Here is a 19,951-nt window from a genome sequence, read left to right as displayed (position 1 = left end):
GTTCTGACTTAGAAGTATGTAACAATACAACTTCTTAACAATGAAGAAAGCAATTCTACACCGACAGTTTCGAAGCTCTGGCCTTACAACTCGTTCACACTATGCGGTTGGACGACACTGCTCTACGCTGGCCCAAGCAGAGATGGGGCAGATCCATGGAATATGAAATCTGAAGCAGAGGGGAATCCACCAGTCAGGCTAGTGGGGGGTCAAAGCCAAGGTGATGACAGGTAGAATACTGGCTCAGAGAAACCAGGAGATTACAGGTAGAATGGTGGCTCTGACCTGGCAGAAGAGCCATTCTAGTTGGGATGGTGTGGGAATCCGGCACAAAGAGACGAAATTATTCCATTGACATGAATCATGCTGGCCGATGCTGTCTAGATATGATTTTGCAGAGTTAGAAATACCTGGTACCTAACTGACAGCAGCAGTGAGCACAATAGGAAGGAATTTTGGGACATCACAGGATGGGCTGAGTTCCCTTCTGTCGTATGCAGGGTGCTATAAGTTCAAAATCAGTAGCACTTGAAACAAAAACAACATCACTAGAAACCTGGTAGGATACTACGTTGTGAGATGGACTGTTAACCCAATGATTGGAAGTTTAAATCTATCAGTTACATTTCAGGAAAAACAATACCAATCTCCTCCAGCAAACATTTACGGCCTCAGAAACCCAATGGAGAGTGTCAATAGATAAGACTTGATAGTAGCAAGGGTTTTTATTAGTTTGTTTGGGTTAGGTTTGGGTTTAATTACAACAATGGGTGTGGAGCAGCTGGTAGATGCTGTGCTACTTAAAAATATTTTAATAAATCCAGTAACTTCTGCCAATATAAGGCATTAAGAACTCGGACATCATGGACATGATGAAACCGCATTACTGTTCTTCATTTTTATGAACAATTGGGGATAAATTTAGGCATGTCCCAATAAGTGAAATACTACTTCCTTGAAGGAGCACCTCTTGACCCCATAGGTTAATTTAGGGATTCTTGCTGTACTTGAATCTACTAGTGTTTCTCCTTTTTGCTTTTATCACAACTAACCATGAATTAACTTTTTGTCTTCTTTGCCTGTGGGAGGTCCTGCCCGTCTTATTTAGAGTTGTATCTCTACAACCTATCCCAGTGTAGGCTACATAGTAGTGGTTCAATTCAAAGTGCATTAAGCACATTGTTGTTATGTGCCATTGAGCTGCTTGTGACTCATAGCGACCCTATGTACAATAGCGCTACACCCTGCTCTGTCCTGAGCCAATTTTATTGTCTCTGACACACCTACCCCCATTATCCTAGTCACTGAATCAATCCATCTCATCGAGGGGCTTCCCTCCACCCTCCCAAGCATGGTGCTCCTTTCGAAGGACTGATCCCATCTTGCAACATGTCCAAAGTATGTCAGATGGAGCTTCAGAATCCTTGCCTCTAAGGAGCAGCCTGGTTTTACCCTCTCTAGGTGGAACCTGTTTGTTTTCCTAGCCATCTATAAGACTTTTTTGGTTTTATGAGGCAGACTATGAAGAAGGACCAATTATTTCTAGTATTCATCTCTCAGACCAGGGAGAATGTCATTGCCTTTACTGAAACCTTGCCGTGTCCCCCAGGAAAAAGTTGTTGTTGGGTTCCATCTAGCTGACTACGACCAATAAAGATACTATGAACAGCAACCTATACCCTGCCCTGTCCTTGCCATCCTCAGTATCTCTGATACACTTGAGTCCACTATTACAGTCACTGTGCCAATCCATGTCGTTGAGAGTCTTCCACTCCTTCTCTGACCCTTCACCTTTCCACATACGATGTCTTTCTCCAAGGATGGGCCCTTCTTAACAACGTGCCCACAGTATGTGAGATGAAATGTCACCACCCTTGCCTCTAAGGAGCGCCCGACTGCATTTTCTCCTAGACATACTTATTTGTTCTTTCGACACTCCATGGGATATCCAAGATTCTTCTCCAACACAACTCAAAGGTATCAATCCTTTTTCTGTCATTTGTGTTCATCATTCAACTTTCATAGCAAATAACGGAAAAGTGCTAAACAATCAGGAAGAAAGCTATCTGGTCAATTACCTAGAAGAGACCCAGGAAAAGGTAGACATTTTCTTTTGTTATTCTTCCAGCTCATTACACAGATCTTTATTCTGACACCTGACCAATCAACTGCAATTACTGTTTGTGCATCCTTGTCCATTTGAGCACAGTCTCTGTAAGGGATGCCCATTCTCCCTTTTACAGCATCTTGAACAAACTCTGGGGTGAATCAATATTTATTTATTTAGTGAGTAAAAGATTAAATTTTTAAAGGACCTACTCTATAAACTTTGATAATTGATAATAATTATAGATAGGCTTCAGGTCTTTTGTTCATTGGGTCGCTAGGAGTTGTTCTTGACTCAACGACCATCAACAGCAACAAAACAACAACAACAACTTATGACTACTACCTGTAACCTTATTTTTTTTCAAGATTAATGCTTTTGAGTATTCCCAACATGAACCAGAAAGTATAACTGGTATACTCCTTAAGAGCAGATAAAACTGAGAAACTCAAATATACAAGTTGAACTAATTCTGCCAAACCAAATTTGCCCTTTTATACATGCAATAGAATTTGTGGGTGGTGCAAATGATTAAGCATTTCACTACTAACTGAAAGGTTGGTGGTTTGAAACTAGCTCTGCCTTGGAAGAAAGGCCTGCAATCTGATTCTGTAGGGTAACAGCACTGAGAACCCAATTCTACTCTGTACATATGGGGTCTCCATGATTTGGAAATGAACAAATGAGTTAGAATGTAACATTTTTTTGAGAGTATCCCTTTTGTGCTTGGTATTATTTTAATACTGCAGATGTAGCAGTGAACAAAGACACAGTGAATGGAAATGAACCCAAAGTGATGTATATTTAAAAACTACAGCAGAGAATTGGGATGGATGGCAACAAACACATAGCAACCCCAAATAAGTAAATATTTGCTGCAGACATTTCAGAAAGCATAACTACTGGAGTTTTTTTGTTTTGTTTTGGGTTTTCCCCCCACTCCACTGAGGAAAGGTCATGAGAAAATTCTAGATATTCAGGAAGATTTTCTATTATTCACACAATGTGACAAAAAAGAGGAAAAAAATGGGTGGAAAAATCTGCATACAACTTTTCTTTACTACAAGCGTACCTGCTCGTGTGTATACATACACACGTTCCTAAAGAGAACCACTATGAAACATTATACATCAAACAGGACTTGTCATAAAAAGGGATGATATTAAAATACACCCACAAGGAAAATGTTCTTAGACTCACATGTCAGTGTCATAAACCATACAAAAATTATTAGTCAGCCAATAACTTTCAAATCACAATATGAGACAAGAAAGAAAAAAACAACCTCAAAACCAAACCAAAACAATTGTAACCATGCCTGAAACAGTCAAATCCGTTTCCACCCTTTAAGAAGGCAGTGACTAAGGTACAGAAGGACAGAGAGAAGAGTAGTGCAAGCACAGCCGCCAGACAAGCTCTGGTGACCGAGACATTAAGTAACAATGAATATCTGCACAATTAAGAATGAGAAAGGGGAGAGAGGAAGAAAAAGAGGTTACTTATTAACATGATGCCGCACAGTTTTAAAATTGACAACTGTGCTTAGAAACACATTTGCCATCATTTGTTGCAACGTGTTAAAACAAAACAAGCAATTCCTGCTGGTTAAGACTGAGGTGGACCTAAAAGCTGCTGCTGAAACAGGCCAGCTCTTACATCCTTAAGAGTTTAAGAAGGTCCCTTTCCCTACCTGCTGAGTCTCACAGTCTCATTTAGGGCCAAATTAAGCTTAGAAAGAGTTTTGGAGGAGAAGGGGTATCTCTTGCTTCTGCCAGGCTTCCAACCCCTACTGGACACTATTTTGCACATCATCAGAGATTTGTAACTCTGATTTTGGCAAAGGCCAAGTTCCTCCATCTGCATCCTTGCCACACACTCTGTCTTCAACTCCCACTCTGCTCAGAGAGCTGCCGGGGCATGTGGGACTCCCCATGTGTTCCGCCCCAGTTGCCCTGCCTGCCTCGGCCTTTCTGATTGCTGGCTAGCAGATACCCTATCACTCATGGCAAACGAGAGCACGTTCTGATGAGAAATGCTCCAGGCCAAATTCCCTGTCTGGAAAGAAAAGAACTGCAAATGAATTCTATTGGCACATTTCTCATCCCCCAGATAGGCCTGCTCCAAACCCAAGTGACAAATGACCTTTTGATAATTGTAAACATGGCTTAGCTAACAAAGCTAATGGTTCTACTTTAATAAAGTTATCTTTCAAATATAGAAACTGGAAGGCAAATCAAATAAAGGAAAAAATAACTCAGAAATACAGCCCACCAATATTCCAGTTAGGCTGCAATTCTTTGCAAACATTTTATAGGAGATCTAGTAAGTGATAAAGAAATTATAGAAATGCAAACAAAACAAACAATAGGGTTTTTTAATGTGGTAAAATACAGGTCACAAAACATTATTTCATTAATTTTTACAAGTACAGTTTAATGACATTAACTATGATCTTTGTGTTCTTCAACCACCGTTACTACTATCTCTCTCCATGTCAGGGGGCAGATTTGAGAATTCAAATATAAACAGTCTGTGCAAAAAACCAGTCCTGGAATCTACTTTAAATACAAGTTGTAAGGGGGTTTTGTCATACATTATATGTGTTTGCCGTTAAAAAAGTTTCCCCAAATGTGGGCTTTAAAGTTGAAATTACCCAGGTGAAAACACCTGAATTAAGCTGTGGACACTCCCTATGTTTTCCCAAGGACCGATGCTTAAAAAGAATCAAGGCCACGGGGATGTTGGTATTTTGAAATTTATTTGGTAGCTGCTGTTATCAGCCCCTGAGTCAGAACCAACTTTCCTCCTTTCCATCACATCATAGTTACCTCTTTTCTTCCTAAAAAATGCAGAATGAGCCACAGAGATGTATACACACACACTTGCATGTAAACTACAAGCTGTGCCAACACTCTCAGTCTAGAAGTCAAATACACTGCTTCTTCTCTGCTGATACTAAACACTCCCTGTCACTTTGTTGTGAGGCCAAGGAAAAGGTTTCATAGCCATTTTCTCATGCCTTCTGGTGCTGGAGCTGAGATTAAATGCGGATAAATCAGATTCTCTGCTGTGTAAATCCTCTTATCAAATGGGCTCTCTCAGCCTTTGCCTAGGAGTACAGGAGTTTCTTCAGGAAGCTCCAGGCCACAGTTAGAGGAAGTTTCCAGGCTAGTCAGAATGCTGTAGATTTTTGGAAGCCCTTTTAGCTTGACTTTTGAATAAGCAGTTCTGGAGAGAATAAATCCTCCATGTGCCAACTTTTCCTAAAGATCTGGGGCAGCAGTGACCGTGGCCTCGCACAGTTTATCCCTGGTGGCCTCACCTCAACATGTGGCTGATCTTTTCTGACAGCAGAGCACAGAAGAAGAAATATGAAATGACAGGCCAAACCCTGGGCAGTCTCTTCTCTAATGCTCTCCTTGGGAGTCCCTGCAGTCGCTAAAGTTGGTGTTAATAATGCTGGGCAGAGACGCACTAGGCTAGGCTTCATCCATGGTTAAAAAGTCTAAGGATTCGAGAACACTAACGATCAAGAAGTCTTCCAAAAGTTCCCATCAGTTAGTGTTTATTCACTCAAGGGGTGTCCAACCCTCCTTCTACTTCAGAAAGAACAGGAAATGGTCTTGAGAAGCACCTATGGAGTCCCATGAAACACGTGACTGGGCAGAGAGGTACTATATGAACTTGAAACACAAAGCAGAAGAGGTTCATGGCTTGAGAATCTGGCATCTGGAACTTTCCAACCAGAATTTCTTTTTGCCCCCCCCTTCCTTTTTCAGGCCATTGGCTTGGAGAGGAAGAGAACCTGGAGATCATTCAGAATAAATTCTGGTTTTTGAACTTGATCATGACTTACCAGAGGTCAGAGAACACATGGGAGCAGAGCATGGCTAGGATACTTGCCTTTCTTAAGGGAACCACCCTGAGCAGGGATGACTGCCACCTGAAGAGAACGAAGACTGAATACCGAGAAGCTGCAGGTGTGCCGAGTTAGACACCTGGCCTCTTTCACAAGGTGGCCCAAAGAAGGCAGGTCTAAAGCGCTGTATGTGTAGGATTGGGCAGAAGAAATGAATGCAGTTTCCTGCTTCCAGAAAATGTTTTCGAGCATAAGAAGGTTTCTGCCTTCTAGCCTGCTGCTACTCACTTATATTGACATCCTGGAAGAAGACCAGGCACCATCAGCAGGGTTCCAACGCCACACTGGTCTTGCCATTAACCTGTCAGCTATAATCAGCTGGTTCCCAGCAATAGCCCTCACTTGGGAGGAAAACCAATGTGGAACCAAAGGGGTGGTCATCTGGCCAATCATGGATGGAATCAGCTGGGCCATTGGGCACCAGGTAACTTTTCTGAGTCACAAATGTTCTCAACTCAAAAAATGAAGGAACTTAATGAAACACTTTTCTTAGGTTTTCTGGGATAGTTCTCTTTGTATTTCACTGAGCCACTGTGAAAACAAATTAGGCAAGGGCTGTGAAAGTAAATAAAACGTAAAGATTTTATTCTTACCATGATCACTTACGGATTGTTTCTCAGCATAAATTAAGGAGTTCTGTTGGCATGGTGACTAAAGCAGTAGGCTGGTAACTAAGAGGTTGGTGGTTTGAGTCTAGAAGTGCTTTCAAGGGAGAAAAATGAAGCAGCATGCTCTTGTAAAGATTTAAAACCTTAGAAACCCCAAGGGGCAATTCTTTTCTGTCCTACAGAACTGCTATGAGTCAGAATTAACTTAATGGCAGTGGCTGACAATGGATTATCAGTATATATTTTGAAGGGCCCCATAGCATTATTGGTCATATATCTTCATAAATGAAAATGTGAAGGAATCTACAGTCATGTCCCCAATATTGTGTTGTGAGAAACTTTCAAATCTAACTTTGGATACATATAGCCAGGTTTTCAACATCTTCTTGAGAGATTATTTAATATTGTCTCTATTACTGAGGTCTAACTTTTTATTGGCACAGGATTTAATTTCATTTCAAAGAGAAGGTATAGATTTTTAAAGGTTTACGTGTATTTGTTTGGATATTCTTAATTTTTATTCATTTTCTTTGCTTAAGTCATTTTCTAATTCTCAACTAGCCAGAAGGGTTGTTCATTTTCTTTTCAAATAACTGTCTGGTGATCTTCTTTTTCTTTAAATTTTAGTTTGCTCATAATTTAAAAAAAAAATCTTTTGCTTTCTTTAACTACTTAATGAAAAATTCTGTAATTATAAGAATTAGAAGGGAACTTATGTAATAACACTTGTATATTTGAAACATGGGAAAATGACATGTTTACAAGGCAGGGGGAAATCAGGAAGAGACTCTGGACTAAGAATTTTCCTTTCGGGCACAGCACCAGTGAATCATTCCAGACAGAACTTAATCTGCCACCTGGCTATCTCCAGGGGCTTGTGTATGTGGTCATGTGAGAGACAAAGGTGACATCATGCTCTCTCTCTCATTCTCTGAGGGAGCTATAGTGTGGTATGGAGTTGCACCGGTAACCCAAAAGCAGGCAGTTCAAATCCACCAGCTGCTCCACAGGAGAAAGATGGGCAATCTCCTCCCACATGATTTACAGCTTCTGCTGAAGGGTCAGCTATGAGTCAGTTCCAACTCAATGCACGTAACAGGAACAACAAATTATTCCCTAGGCTGTTGAGAAATCCTGGGAAGACTGATAAAGAAATGAACTTCCTCCTGGAGGAGGGTACATCTCCCACCACTCTAGAGGGGGCAAAGGAAGCCTTCTGAGGGTTCTCAGTGCCATCATATATAGGAGGGTGGTCTATGATCCTAGAGAGAGAAAGTAACAGCTTCCAGCTAAGACCGTTTTCTTATTCTCCAGACTGTAACTCCTGACCACTTAATACATGCTGGGTCCCATGCTGAGTTGTTCATATGAATCATTTCACATCAGCGCTGAAATTGGCACTGATATTTTCCCCACCTTATACGGGAAGAAACAAGAGTCACAGAGCTAGGACACAAACCCAGGTATGTCCAGGTATGTCAGGCTGCAAAGCTCGTGTTTTTAACCACTCTGCTCTACCCTGATGCAGTTTACCCATGCTGACCCTAATCTTTATAGTGCAGACTTACAGCTTAAGGGGGAGCTTTGATAAGCCTGAGAATCAAAGATCAAAGTGAACACAGTTCTCTCTTTATGTCCATATTTTTTTCTGTTTGGATTTTGATACCATCTTTCATCTTAAGAAAAACAAAATGTTTGCATAGAAAACAACCTTTTGTCTGAAATCTGAGTGATCAGTATATTCTTCAGCATGCCCGTCAGAATTGCTACAGCTGCCCCCAAAACAAGGCAGGAAGAGAGAGGGCAGGTATGTGAGGAAAGAGAGTTAAGGGAGATGATTAGTAGGGAGAACTGAGAAGACATCTCAACTAATTTGACCCTGTAGTAAGTTTAGATGCAGAAAAGTTCACATTCCAAATAACTCAGTAAGGGTGGAGACCTAATCTACATCATCTCTAACAGGCACTACTCTCATCCCTTCTTCAAATGCTTTTCTTCACTTTCACCAGTACTCCAAAACATCACCTCTTAAAGGCAAATGAACATGTCTAAGTGCTAAACCACTTTGCCCCACAGGCGCAGATACGCAGGCTTTGTGCTCTTAAAGCATTCTCCCTGGGATGCTGGCCCTGGGATGCTGGCTGGTTTTTGACTCAAGAGACAGAAAAAGAAAAACGTGAAGTTAAAGTGCGTCTCAATTGAGCATAATGCGAAGAGAGCCAGAGGCTTCAAGAAGGAGTCACAGTAAACTTAGAGCTTCTCTCATCTCAAGCCTCTGTGGAAGCTCCACCAGAACAGGAGGAGAGACAGGGCTGGGGGGTTTCCATCTCTGCCAGCATTTACATCCAGGGCCTCCTGTGGATTTGCACATCCCACAGTGGACTTTTTTTCAAGAGCCACAGTAGCTCCCTCTAATGCTCCAACCAATCGTACCTGTTGATTTATGACCTTTACTCATGGTTTTGTGTGTTGTTTTTGTTTTGTTTTTTTTTTTTTTAAATTGAGATACCAAAAAGCAAAAGCCACTTATAAAGGACAATTTCATTTTAATGAGATTTTATGCAGGCTTCCTCTCATTTTGTTTTGGCTGTAACATGACGTTACCTCTAAGACAGTGGTTGAATGCCCAGGAAGCGAGGAAAAAATTGACAAGGCAAGCAGCAAATGGTCTGCAGTGCCTGACAATGAGGAAGGGAGCTGATTTCTGTACTTACAATAGCAGTTGGGGTGGCAGCCAGCACACAGTAGAGCACCAGAGGGGTGATGAAGCTTTCTTCCTCCGTCCCCGGGTAAGGCTTCATTAAGTCTCCATCCTGGCAGAAGAATCCTTGGATATGCACCTGAAAAGTGTCCGTGCACTCGAAGTAATAGGCAAGCAGCACTGTCCCAGCCATGATGACGAGCTGAAAATACAGCATGGCCACACAGAGCATTAGCAGGGCTTTGGAGCTGTGCTCCCCCACCGAGCATACTCCCTCCATCGCCCCAGCAGCTCTCCCTCCTGGGATTGGCAATGGTGAGTGTGTGCGTGCCTGGCTCACATGCTCTGGGCTCCCGGAGTGTGTGCTTGCTTGTCTGTCTGTAACATCTGTTATGTAAACCTTCCAGCAAATAATGAGCAGCTCCCATCTGAAAAGAGAACCAACAGACAGCCTCCATTCCACTGAGACCCAGATTCTGCTGCTTCCCTCTGGGAGGCTGCGTGGGGGCTGAGGTAGCAAGGGACAGGGGCTGTGGCATCAGAGTTGGAGATGTGAGATCTGTTCACAAGAAATTTTATAGCTACTAGAGGTAGAGGTAGATTTACTTTATTACTAAGTATTAGGGTAAGCTAAGTGACAAATGAGCGAGTGAATGGCTCATTGACAGACTGAAGCTGCACTGCAATCCTCAGAGTCACATGGTTCAAGTCCACCAGCTGTTCTGTGGGAGAAGTATGGGCAATCTCCTCCTGTGCTATTAACTGCCTTTGAGAACCTGTCGGAGGGTCAGCTAGGGGTCAGCTCTGACTTGAAGGTCTACAACAATGACAATAATGCACACAGAACTTGCGGTAACTTTTTAAGATCATACTTTAAATCACTTAATAGGGATGTTGTTGTTGTTAGGTGACGTCAAGTTGAGCATGACTCATAGCAACCCTATGAACAAAAAATCTGGGTCCTGGCCTATCTGTGTCAACCTATAATCTCTGACACATTCAAATTCGTGGCTGTAGTCACCCTGTCAATCCACCTGGTTGAAGCTTTTCCTCTCCTTCACCATCATGATGTCCTTTTTCCAAGGAATAGCATTTAAATAGGAATAGAGACATAATATATGTAGTCTTTATCAGTCATCACTTTTATCTCCTCCCAAAATAGTTTTATTTAGATGTACTTTCACTGGTACAAAGACTTTTGCTAATGATCATGTTTTATTAGACACATAAAGGGAATCTGATCTTTAATTATGTTTTATTTGACTCAGAGATGTCCCAGATACTCACCAAGTTATACATAGAGCCTTTAATAGGTGTTTGTGGGATGGCAGATACAAAAATCACTAACCTAATTTTTTAAATTCATATTTGGAAGACAATGTGACATAAGATGGAAATAAAGACAGATACTGTTATTGTGCACTGCTGACTCAGAACTGACCCACAGTGGGTTTTCAGAGGCAGTTAAGTCACAAGGGAGGAGATTGTTCATCTTTTTCCCACAGAGTAGCTGGTGGATTAGAACCACATGGCTTTGGTTGACAGTGCAACTCCTTTACCACTAGGCCACCAGAGTTTCCTGATGGATAGATAAAAGATATTTTAGGGGTTATGAAATGACAGAAACGGAAGCTAGGAGAGACCTTGTTGTTTAGTACCATCATGTGAGCTCCAACTCATAGTGACCCTCTATATAAAGGAACAAAATCCTGCTCGGTCCTGTGTCATATTCACAACCTCCGCTTCACCTGTACGTGAAAACTGTAGGCCACGCAGGGAAACTGAGCAGTGGTGGATTAACAAACTGAACATGTGTTTAGATTGCACATTCGTTTGGCATGGAGATGGTACAAGTATATATATTTAGTGCTGCTTTGTTTAAATGCATCAAGGTAATCATTATGGTAAAACATCAGAACTTGGTAAGACATCTTTGTATATTTCATGTGGTTGAAGACAGAGGAGGGGTTTGAAAGTACTTAAGGGACATTTCTGCTGTTCTTGATTACTGCGTTTACAGTGTTGGCTAAGAGTATCATGTATCATGGGCTACTAAAAGAAAAAACAAGTATATGTTGGAAGACGTGCAATCAGAATGCTGCTTAGAAGAAAGCATCGTGAAACTTCATCTCACATACTTTGTTTAGGCTTGTTGTCAGGAGGAAAGAGTCTTTGGAAAAGGTCATCATGCTTGGGAAGGTAGAGGTTGAGTTAAAGACAAAAAGACCCTCATAGAGATATTCCGGTATTATGACTGCATCTGTGTGGGGCTTAAACCCAGAAGAGACTGGGGGTGGGGGGTGGGGTAGGATCAGGCAAAGTATCAAACTCCTGCACACAGTGTTTCTGAGTCACAGTGACTTTGTATCTACACTAACAACGGCAACTGGAACAATGGCAAGGCGTGGCAGTGGCCCAGTGCATGGAATGCTGCACTGCCAGTCGCAGACTAGTGGCTGGAATCCACCATTCACTCCCAGGGACAAAGGTGGCTGGTTTCTCCCAGTTAAGCTTTTTGGCCTTAGAAAGCTGGTGGAGGCTTGCTATGAGGCAGAATTAGCTCCATGGTAGTGGGAGGGAATAGCGCCAGTTCAATGGAGAATTCTCATCTCCCAAGATATTCCTGGTCACTGCAACTCAAGTGCAGCCGTATCTGTTGGCTAACGGAGGCTCACCAAAGTGCTGCCATGATGGTGTCATCAGAACTTCTGGACAAATAAAACTGGGAAAAAACACCTAGCAATCTTTAAAAAAAATATGACCCCGGCCATGCCCCGAGTGACCGTGTTCTACCCGCTGCACGGCCGCCGCGTGGTCCTGCTCGGCCTGCGCGCCCGTCGCCGCCTCGCCCACTCGGACTCCCGCCACCAGCCCGCGTCGGGTGTGGTGAGTGTGGCCCTGCTCCGAGGCGGCCGGGAGCGCGAGGTGGTGGCGGGGCAGCCCCGGTGCGATGGCCAGGGCCGCGGGGCCCACGCCGTGACCAGGCTGTCGGCTCCCCGTCCGGAGGCCGACGCGGGGCGAGAGGCTGGGCCGCCGTCGGAGGACGGGCCGGGCAGCGCGCGTCCCCGTGGAGGGCACGGGCCTGACCCAAAGGCCGAGGGGCAGAGCGTCCCTGTGGCCACCGAGATCGCCGTGGGCCTGGTGGTAATCTTCACGACCCTCCTGATGCCACCCGCCTGGGTGCTGAGCAACCTGCACCAGAACCCCAGCCAGTGAGCCAGACGCAGCCCCGAGAGCCTTCCAGAGCCTTCCAGAGCCTTCCAGAACCCAGCTGTGCCTTCCGGAAAATGAGGGAACCCGCCAAGAGGCCGACTGAGGCACCCTCCCACCTATGCCGCTTCATACCCAATGTTTCTAGTTGAATACTTTGACTACTTCTAGGCTTTAGGGAGATGAACAGAATATTGTTTAAAAGTGTTTTGCAGAAAATGTTCAATAAAATTAAAGCATTTTTAAAAAAAAATATGACCCCAGGGAAACTCTACAGGACCCAACAGTGTGACTTGCCACTGGGGAGGAAGATGGCACGAGAGTAGACAGCATTCCTGTCTGTTCTGCTAGGGTCACTCTGAGTTGGTGACACTGCCTCCACACCAGCTAACAGTACCATGAGGCAGTGAGAGAAACCATGATCCTTTCAGGCTGTAGGGTATCTAAAGCATGTATCCCATCCTTGATGTGACCAACTTAAGGAGGCCACATAGAAGATAGGGTTAGAGCCAGAATTAGAAACCATCCGCCCCCTCCCCGCCCTGATCTATGGGGGAAACAAGGTTGAGAAGAAAGCATTCCTCATGCCCTGAAAATGGACTCCCATGCCAGAGAGAAAGGCACTCGGCAGAGCACGTGAAATCTACAAGGTTGCCAACAGATTAGCAGTTAGAATCCACTACTTGCTCTGTGGGAGAAATATGGACCATCTTCTTCCACAAATATTTACAGCCTCAGGATCCTGATGGAAGGTTGATATGAATGACTCTGTGGCAATGCAAAAGAGTAATGGGATGTGGAGAGGTAAGAGCTGAACTCTGATGCAGAGTGTATCACTGCCTGGGACTCTGCTCCATTTTCCTTCCTGTCACTTCGGACACAACACTGAAGGAGAGTCTCTCACATATCATCCTGCTCATCCCTGCTCTGTAGATGCAGCCTCTGCTTCTGACATCCCCCTCTGCAATTCCCCCTCCATTCTCCTGACAACATGGCTAAACGTCCAGAAAGCCGGATGTCTCGGATGAAGCATAGCCAGATACTCTTTGGAGGTAAATATATTGAAGCTTCGTCTCACAAACTCTGGGCATGTTACTAGGAAAGGTTATTCCTTGGAGAGGGACAACACGCTTGGAAAGATGGAGAGTTGGCAAAGGAGAGAGACGAAGGTCCTCAACTAGGCGGATTGACTCTGTGACTGCTACAATGGGCTCTAGTGTGTCAGGAAGTGTGGAGATGACACAGGATAGGACAGGGTTCAGATCTATTGTTTGTAGGATCATTATGGTCGTACTTGACTCAACAGCATCTACCAACAACAACATTAGAAAGCAGCACCTTCTTTAAGGCTCATTTAGATTAAGACTCCTCTTCCATTTCCCCCACTTGCAGTACTTTTACTCTCTAGCTCAGAGGCCTTACCTCTTTCCAAGTTGTAGTTTGTCTCCAGTACAAACCCCTAACCATTTGCCAGAAAGGTTGATACCCTTCTGGCACATCCATCATCATCCCCCTGTACAGGCAGGTATGCCACAAATTATTCTCTCTGCTCACCCTGCCCTGGACATGACTTGTTGATGGCCCCACGAGAATTCTATTCTAACCTCAGGCATGTTTTCTACTCTAAACGACACCCCTCTTATAACCTCTGATGATCCAGCAATCTCTGGACACTCCCATGTGGGTCTCTGTGCCGGAAGGTTTTTATGATACCATGTGTAAACCATGCCAGCCACCTCTGTTGTTTCAAGTTCATTGGCTGATTTCCTCTCCTTTTAAGTGCAGGGAAAGGCTTGGATAAGGATTTTCCTGTGCAACTGGGCGATGAGCAGTCCAGAACAGCCCCTGCTAATGGGTGCTTTTTCCTGAGGCCACTTTAGAAGTCAAGGTCATGACGTTTCTATCTATGTGCCTTGGGACTAGCTAGTTGGCTGAGTCCACCTGCTGGGAAGCAACCTAATAACTAACTTCAAACAGTATGAAATAACAAAAGAATTCCAATGGTTTTGAGGCTCTGCTGATGTCTCTGTCTCCTGCACAGTACTGATATGGGACTTTCTGAATATTACATTGGTGGCTGGAAACACACAAGGCTCTCTCTGTTAGCTGATCTGGTGTTGTTTCAAAGGTTTCATCAGCCCTTGGGAGATAATTTGCTGGAAAAATAAACAGGATCTTTGGAAAACTAAAAAACCCAACTCATCATTAAGTTGATTATGACTCATATTGACCTAACAGGACAGGATAAAATGCTCCAATAAGGTTTCAAAGATCGTAAATATTTACAGGAGCTGACTGTCACATCTTTTTCTAGTGGAATCCCCGACTGGTTTAAACTGATGGTCTTTCAATGAGCAAGTGTGCTGTCACAGGCCCTACACCGCATCACCAGGGCTCCTTAAGATTAGAGTGGGACAGGGGGAAAAAATGATGGCATCAAGATTCCACTACAGAGGATGTTTTATGTACCATCAAGTAGTCAGAATTGACTTGTAACTGACCCTCCAGCAGGTTTTTAGAGGCAGTAAATCACATGAGAGGTGATTTCCTATTTTCCTCTCACACAGCAGCTGGTGTATTTGAAATATGTGCCTTTGGGTTGGTAGTTCAACTCCTTACCACTAAGACACCAGAGGCAGAGTGCTATATTTTTTGGATGCCTTTGTGCTGCCAACTTTCTGCACCATTTAAAGAAAACAGAGAAGTCAAAAGGAGGAATTCGGAGGTTGCACATGCGTGTGTGCATAATCCACACAGATGCACAACAGAAAAGCAAAGGATAGAAACTTACACAACTATCTTAACATCAGCCTCAACATCTGAACATCAAGGTCACATAGCTAAGTGTGAATTCTCTAGAACAAATCTCAAATGGCTCCTTGACTGATTTAATGCTGGAAGCCATATTCAGAGGGAACGGAATCAATCAGTCAACCAACTGCAGTGTTTGAAGCAAAGAACAGAGAGTCTCAGAGAGGTAGCTGTGAGCTTCGGTGGCCTACAGCACAGCGCTGGACCCCAGCACCATCAGTTTGCCCTGGGTCTTTCTCTGAGCAGCTAGAAAGGTCTGCTTGTTCTTTTCAAGTAATCTCCAAATTCCCTGGAGAATCTCATGAGATTACCAAATAGAGATGAACAGAAGCAAAAATAGGACAATCCACACTGTTTCAGGCTTTCTTTCTAATGCCTATTCTCTTGTGACTATATCAAAAAGAAGCTTATACGTTTGTTGAAGAAAGCAAACAGCGCACACTGTTTCTGCTGCCATGAGCACAGGCCCTCCTTGCTGCACCAATGATGCTGTACGATTGGCCCTCAGCATCCTCTCTTGCTCCTCCCTGTCCTGGGCCATGACTCATCACTCTAGGTTTTTTCATCTGGGGTGCCAGCTGGCACACGTGCCCTCTCTACTGCCTTCCTCAGGCCCATTTAGGGATGCATAGAGGGAGGCCATAATGTTAGTGTCACTGGAGCAGATGGTGAGGCTGTGCTGGGCCCAAGAGCTGGTGGCTGTTGGTGTGAAAAGAGCAATTATGGGCTGTGGGAGGGAAACAAGGTGTAAAGTCCTAATGTATCAGGGATTCTACTCGGCTGCTCACTTATCAAGAATGCCAATTCAAATATGGAAGTATATTAAGCCCTGATCATTCCATCAGGATTCAGAGACCAGAAGGCAGCAATACATGCAAGCCTCCAAATTATGAGTGAATTCCTCTTCTATGACCATCATTATTTGCATAAAGTGCAATAAGTGCTCTATAAAGATGGGAGTAAAACACACTTTATTACAAAATGAGTTTTGCCAACTTCTATTAAATAAAATCAGCCAGGCTCAATGGAACAGAAGAAAGGAAAGTTAAGTACAGTGACATGAAATGAAGCCAAGAATTATACTTTTTAGTGTAGGTTATCTAACAGTTAAGACAAAAGGACATTCAGGCCAATTACATATTCCACAGTCTTTGAAAGGTAAAAATCATACCACAGGGTCCAGGCAAGGGGGAGGCAGCGCAGGGAGTGGTCACACTGTGGAGGGGTGGCCCAGCCCCGGCCTGTCCCCACCAACACTGGAGGAGCAGAGAGAGGAGGAAATCACAGGGTCACACAGTTTGGTGGGTAGAAGGAGAGGGTAAAGGAAATGGGAAAAATCTGCCATGGACCTGAAAAAATGATGGGCATAGTTAATTAATGGTGATAAATTTTATAAAACACAATGTACAGGAATGATTGTATGAAACATAACAGCAGTGAAGGAAAAGTGTGAAACAAACAGATAGACACACACACACACACAAAAGTCCTCTAAGTACATGAATGAAACACAACGTATATGAGTAATTATATGCATGTTGTTGTTATGTTATTGTTAAGTGCCATCATAGCGATCCTATGAAAGAAAGACCTGAACACTTGTATTACGTTCATCGTTTTTCCAAGTTCATAGGGTTTCTAGTGGCAAGGTATTTCAGAAGTGGATGACACCCCTGCTTCCCAGCTTGTTTTAACTGGGGAGCTCCACCAAACACTGTCCACCATGGGTAACCACTGTCGCATCTGACACATCAGTGTCACAGTGTTCAGCATCACAGCAACGAGTTACCTCTGTACGGCAATGCACAGACCAGTGTTATACCACTTAGGAGAACGTTTGATCAAAAACAATTAAATGCATAGCAATACAAAAAATTCAAACCAATAATTAATGATATAGAGATTATTTCTGATTTGGTAACTGAGGAAACATTTTCCAGTGAGTTCTCATAAAGGGTGTGATATGAGAAACAAAGACTAAATGGTTAGTCATTGATCTGATAACATATTATCTGATAACATATCAAAGTGAAATTCACAAAGGAATATTATGGGGTAGAATGGAAGATGTGGGCAAAGGACTCAGTCTAGGTTGAACTTGGAGAAAGATAACAGAATGAAAAGTTAAGAGGTCACACTAGACTCAATGGGTTAGAAACTAGTTCTGCTTCATACACGGCCTGTGATCTGAATTCTCGTGCTTCCATATCTTCACTTATAAAATGAGACCATAATCCTGCAATATTTGTCTCTTCAGGTTATCACGAAGGTTAAATGAAGATGGTAAATACAGTACTTCGAGCAGCATTTTTTTTAAGAGTGGATAGCTTGCTTCTGGAAACTCTATGAACTTGGAGAAACTATGAAAGTTATACAAGTGCTCAGGTCTTTCGTTCATAAGGTCGCTATGTGTCGTCTAAAATTTGACGGCACTTAAAAACAACAACAACAATAACAATGACAATACACTAATATACTGAATTTATAAACTAATACAACTATCTGAGATAGTTAATGTCCTAAGGAATTAAGAATAATGTCACTTGTCAGTTAAAGTATATGCAGCAGACTTAGTAAGGGAATAATTCCAGAAACAAAATCATTTGCATTTATAAATGTTAAAACTGCTGTTATCTCAAATATATAGTGTAAGTTCTTATTATGGTATACACAATAAGCATATTAAAAATTATACAGATTCATATAAAGAAGTAACTGAAAATAATTTTATGATTTTATATTGATTGGGCTGAAAACAAAATTATCACTGCTATTTCTGCATGTCAGTCACACAGAACAAATGTTAATAATTCCAATTCAAAAAAGCAGACTAAGGAACCTCAGAAAACCATCTTAAGTTTGCTTTAAAACAATTTCAGAAAGAAGTACATAAGATATTATTTTCATTTCCTTACCTAATGAGAACATGATTATCCTTCCTCCACATGCCCTGCTGTGTTGCCTGGGAACCCAGCAAATGAGGAGAAAAGGAGGGATATTCACTCCAAATGAAAGAAGTTGGTTTTTGTTCTAATTAAAACAGGTAAATCTCAGCATTGAAGAAGCTTTATATATCCTTATTATTATTATTTTCCTTTAAATATTACTGAACAGAGAATTTCCTTATTTCCCTTTAAAACTACTGAACTGGTTGTCCTTAAGACACTGTCTCTCTCTAAAATCCCGGATAAGTGAGCAAAGACCTCACTCAAAGTCCTCGGGGCTACCAGGGCTCATGTAGGTGCTCAGGCCTGGCTCTGCTTCCTGGGGTTGCATCTAAGTGAAGCAAACTGGTGCGTGTGAGTGCAATCACGTGTCCATCCCCGTCATCCAGCTCTCCAAGTGTCTCATGTGGTGGGAATGAAATGAAATTTTTGTTTTCTTCCACCAGCACTGTCAAATAGCATGTTTTGCATTGATGGAAATACTCTACACCTCCTCCTCTTCTTCCTCCTTCACCTTCTCATTATGATGATGATGATGATGTGTGTGTACCGTCAAATCAGATCTGACTGGTAAAGGAGAAGACTGTCCCTGCTTCTTCAGCAGAGCATCTGGTGGATTCGAACTGCGCACCTCTGGGACTGCAGTGTACATCTGTGCTTTTAATATGATAATTTCCAGTCGCATGGTGTTATCGAGCACTTGAAATATGGATAATATGATTGAGGAATGGATTTATTTTTCATTTTCGTGAAACATAGTTATTATTGTTGTTAGTTGTCATCAAGTAGTGAGTTTATACATAAAAGAAAGAAGTATTACCGGGTCCTTCCCCACTGTATGATCCTGGTATGTCTGAGTCCATTCTGTGGCTCTCATGCCAGTCTCTTATTGAGGGCTTCTCTCCTATGTCATGGTCAGTAAAAACCATGAGGTCTTTTTCTAATAATTGGTCTTTTCTAATGATACGCAGGCTGGGATCATTTGTGTTTCTAAGGGGCATCTGGCTAGTGATGACATGCAGGACAAGGCATGATGTTCTTATATTCCCAGGATGGTGTCAGAAAGCAAGTATAAATTTAAACTTATTTTTTAAATTATAAAATATGACAATATATGTAACAAAATAAACTGGAAAAACATGACCATCAGGGTAAGTCACTACAGTACTTTTTGCTTGAGCCAACCATCGTTTTGTGTTCCAAGGCTTTGTTACCCCAGGTTAACTGTGGCCAAACGTAAAATGAGCAAGCTGTTGCCATTGTACACCATCAAGGTAGCAGCAACTCACAGCTAACCCTCCAGCGAGACTCGTGAGGCAGTAAATCACATGAAAGGAGACTGCCCACCTTTGCACTGGCAGCACGACTCTTTAACACTAAGCCAGCAGAGCTCCCTATGGGATGGTTCAATTCTGATGGTCAATATGAGTTGTAATGGACTCAAAGACGGAAGGTTTGTTTGGTTTGACAGTATTAATATTAATGTGCATTTATTCATCCAGATTTTTTCCCTCCCTCGGTATATAGATACACACAAACCAGAGCTGGACTCAAAAATGCATAAAACAGAATCACATTATACAAGTTGTCGTACAACTTGCTTTTCTTTTAACACATTGTGAACATCTTTCTATGTTAGTACAGAAAGAT

General features: G+C 42.7%; 1 protein-coding gene across 3 annotated transcripts in view; it reads right to left on the bottom strand.

Moving 5' to 3' along the window:
• Positions 1 to 19,951, bottom strand: part of LOC102859407 (lipid phosphate phosphatase-related protein type 1-like) — a 265,870-nt gene that overhangs the window by 35,946 nt on the left and 209,973 nt on the right. For 2 of the 3 annotated variants that reach the window (XM_006886885.1, XM_006886884.1), the window contains exon 2: positions 9,349 to 9,537. In XM_006886885.1, the coding sequence (XP_006886947.1) occupies positions 9,349 to 9,528 (180 nt within the window). In that variant the 5' untranslated portion in view covers positions 9,529 to 9,537. Of the gene's footprint in view, positions 1 to 9,348; positions 9,745 to 19,951 lie in introns of those variants that run through there. The other variant, XM_006886883.1, reaches the window with a different exon arrangement.

This window comes from Elephantulus edwardii, unplaced genomic scaffold (assembly GCF_000299155.1).
Source record: "Elephantulus edwardii isolate Elephantulus edwardi_28Jun2011 unplaced genomic scaffold, EleEdw1.0 scaffold00052, whole genome shotgun sequence".
Classification (NCBI taxonomy): domain Eukaryota; kingdom Metazoa; phylum Chordata; class Mammalia; order Macroscelidea; family Macroscelididae; genus Elephantulus; species Elephantulus edwardii.
This window is presented reverse-complemented; position numbering and strand designations above follow the sequence as displayed.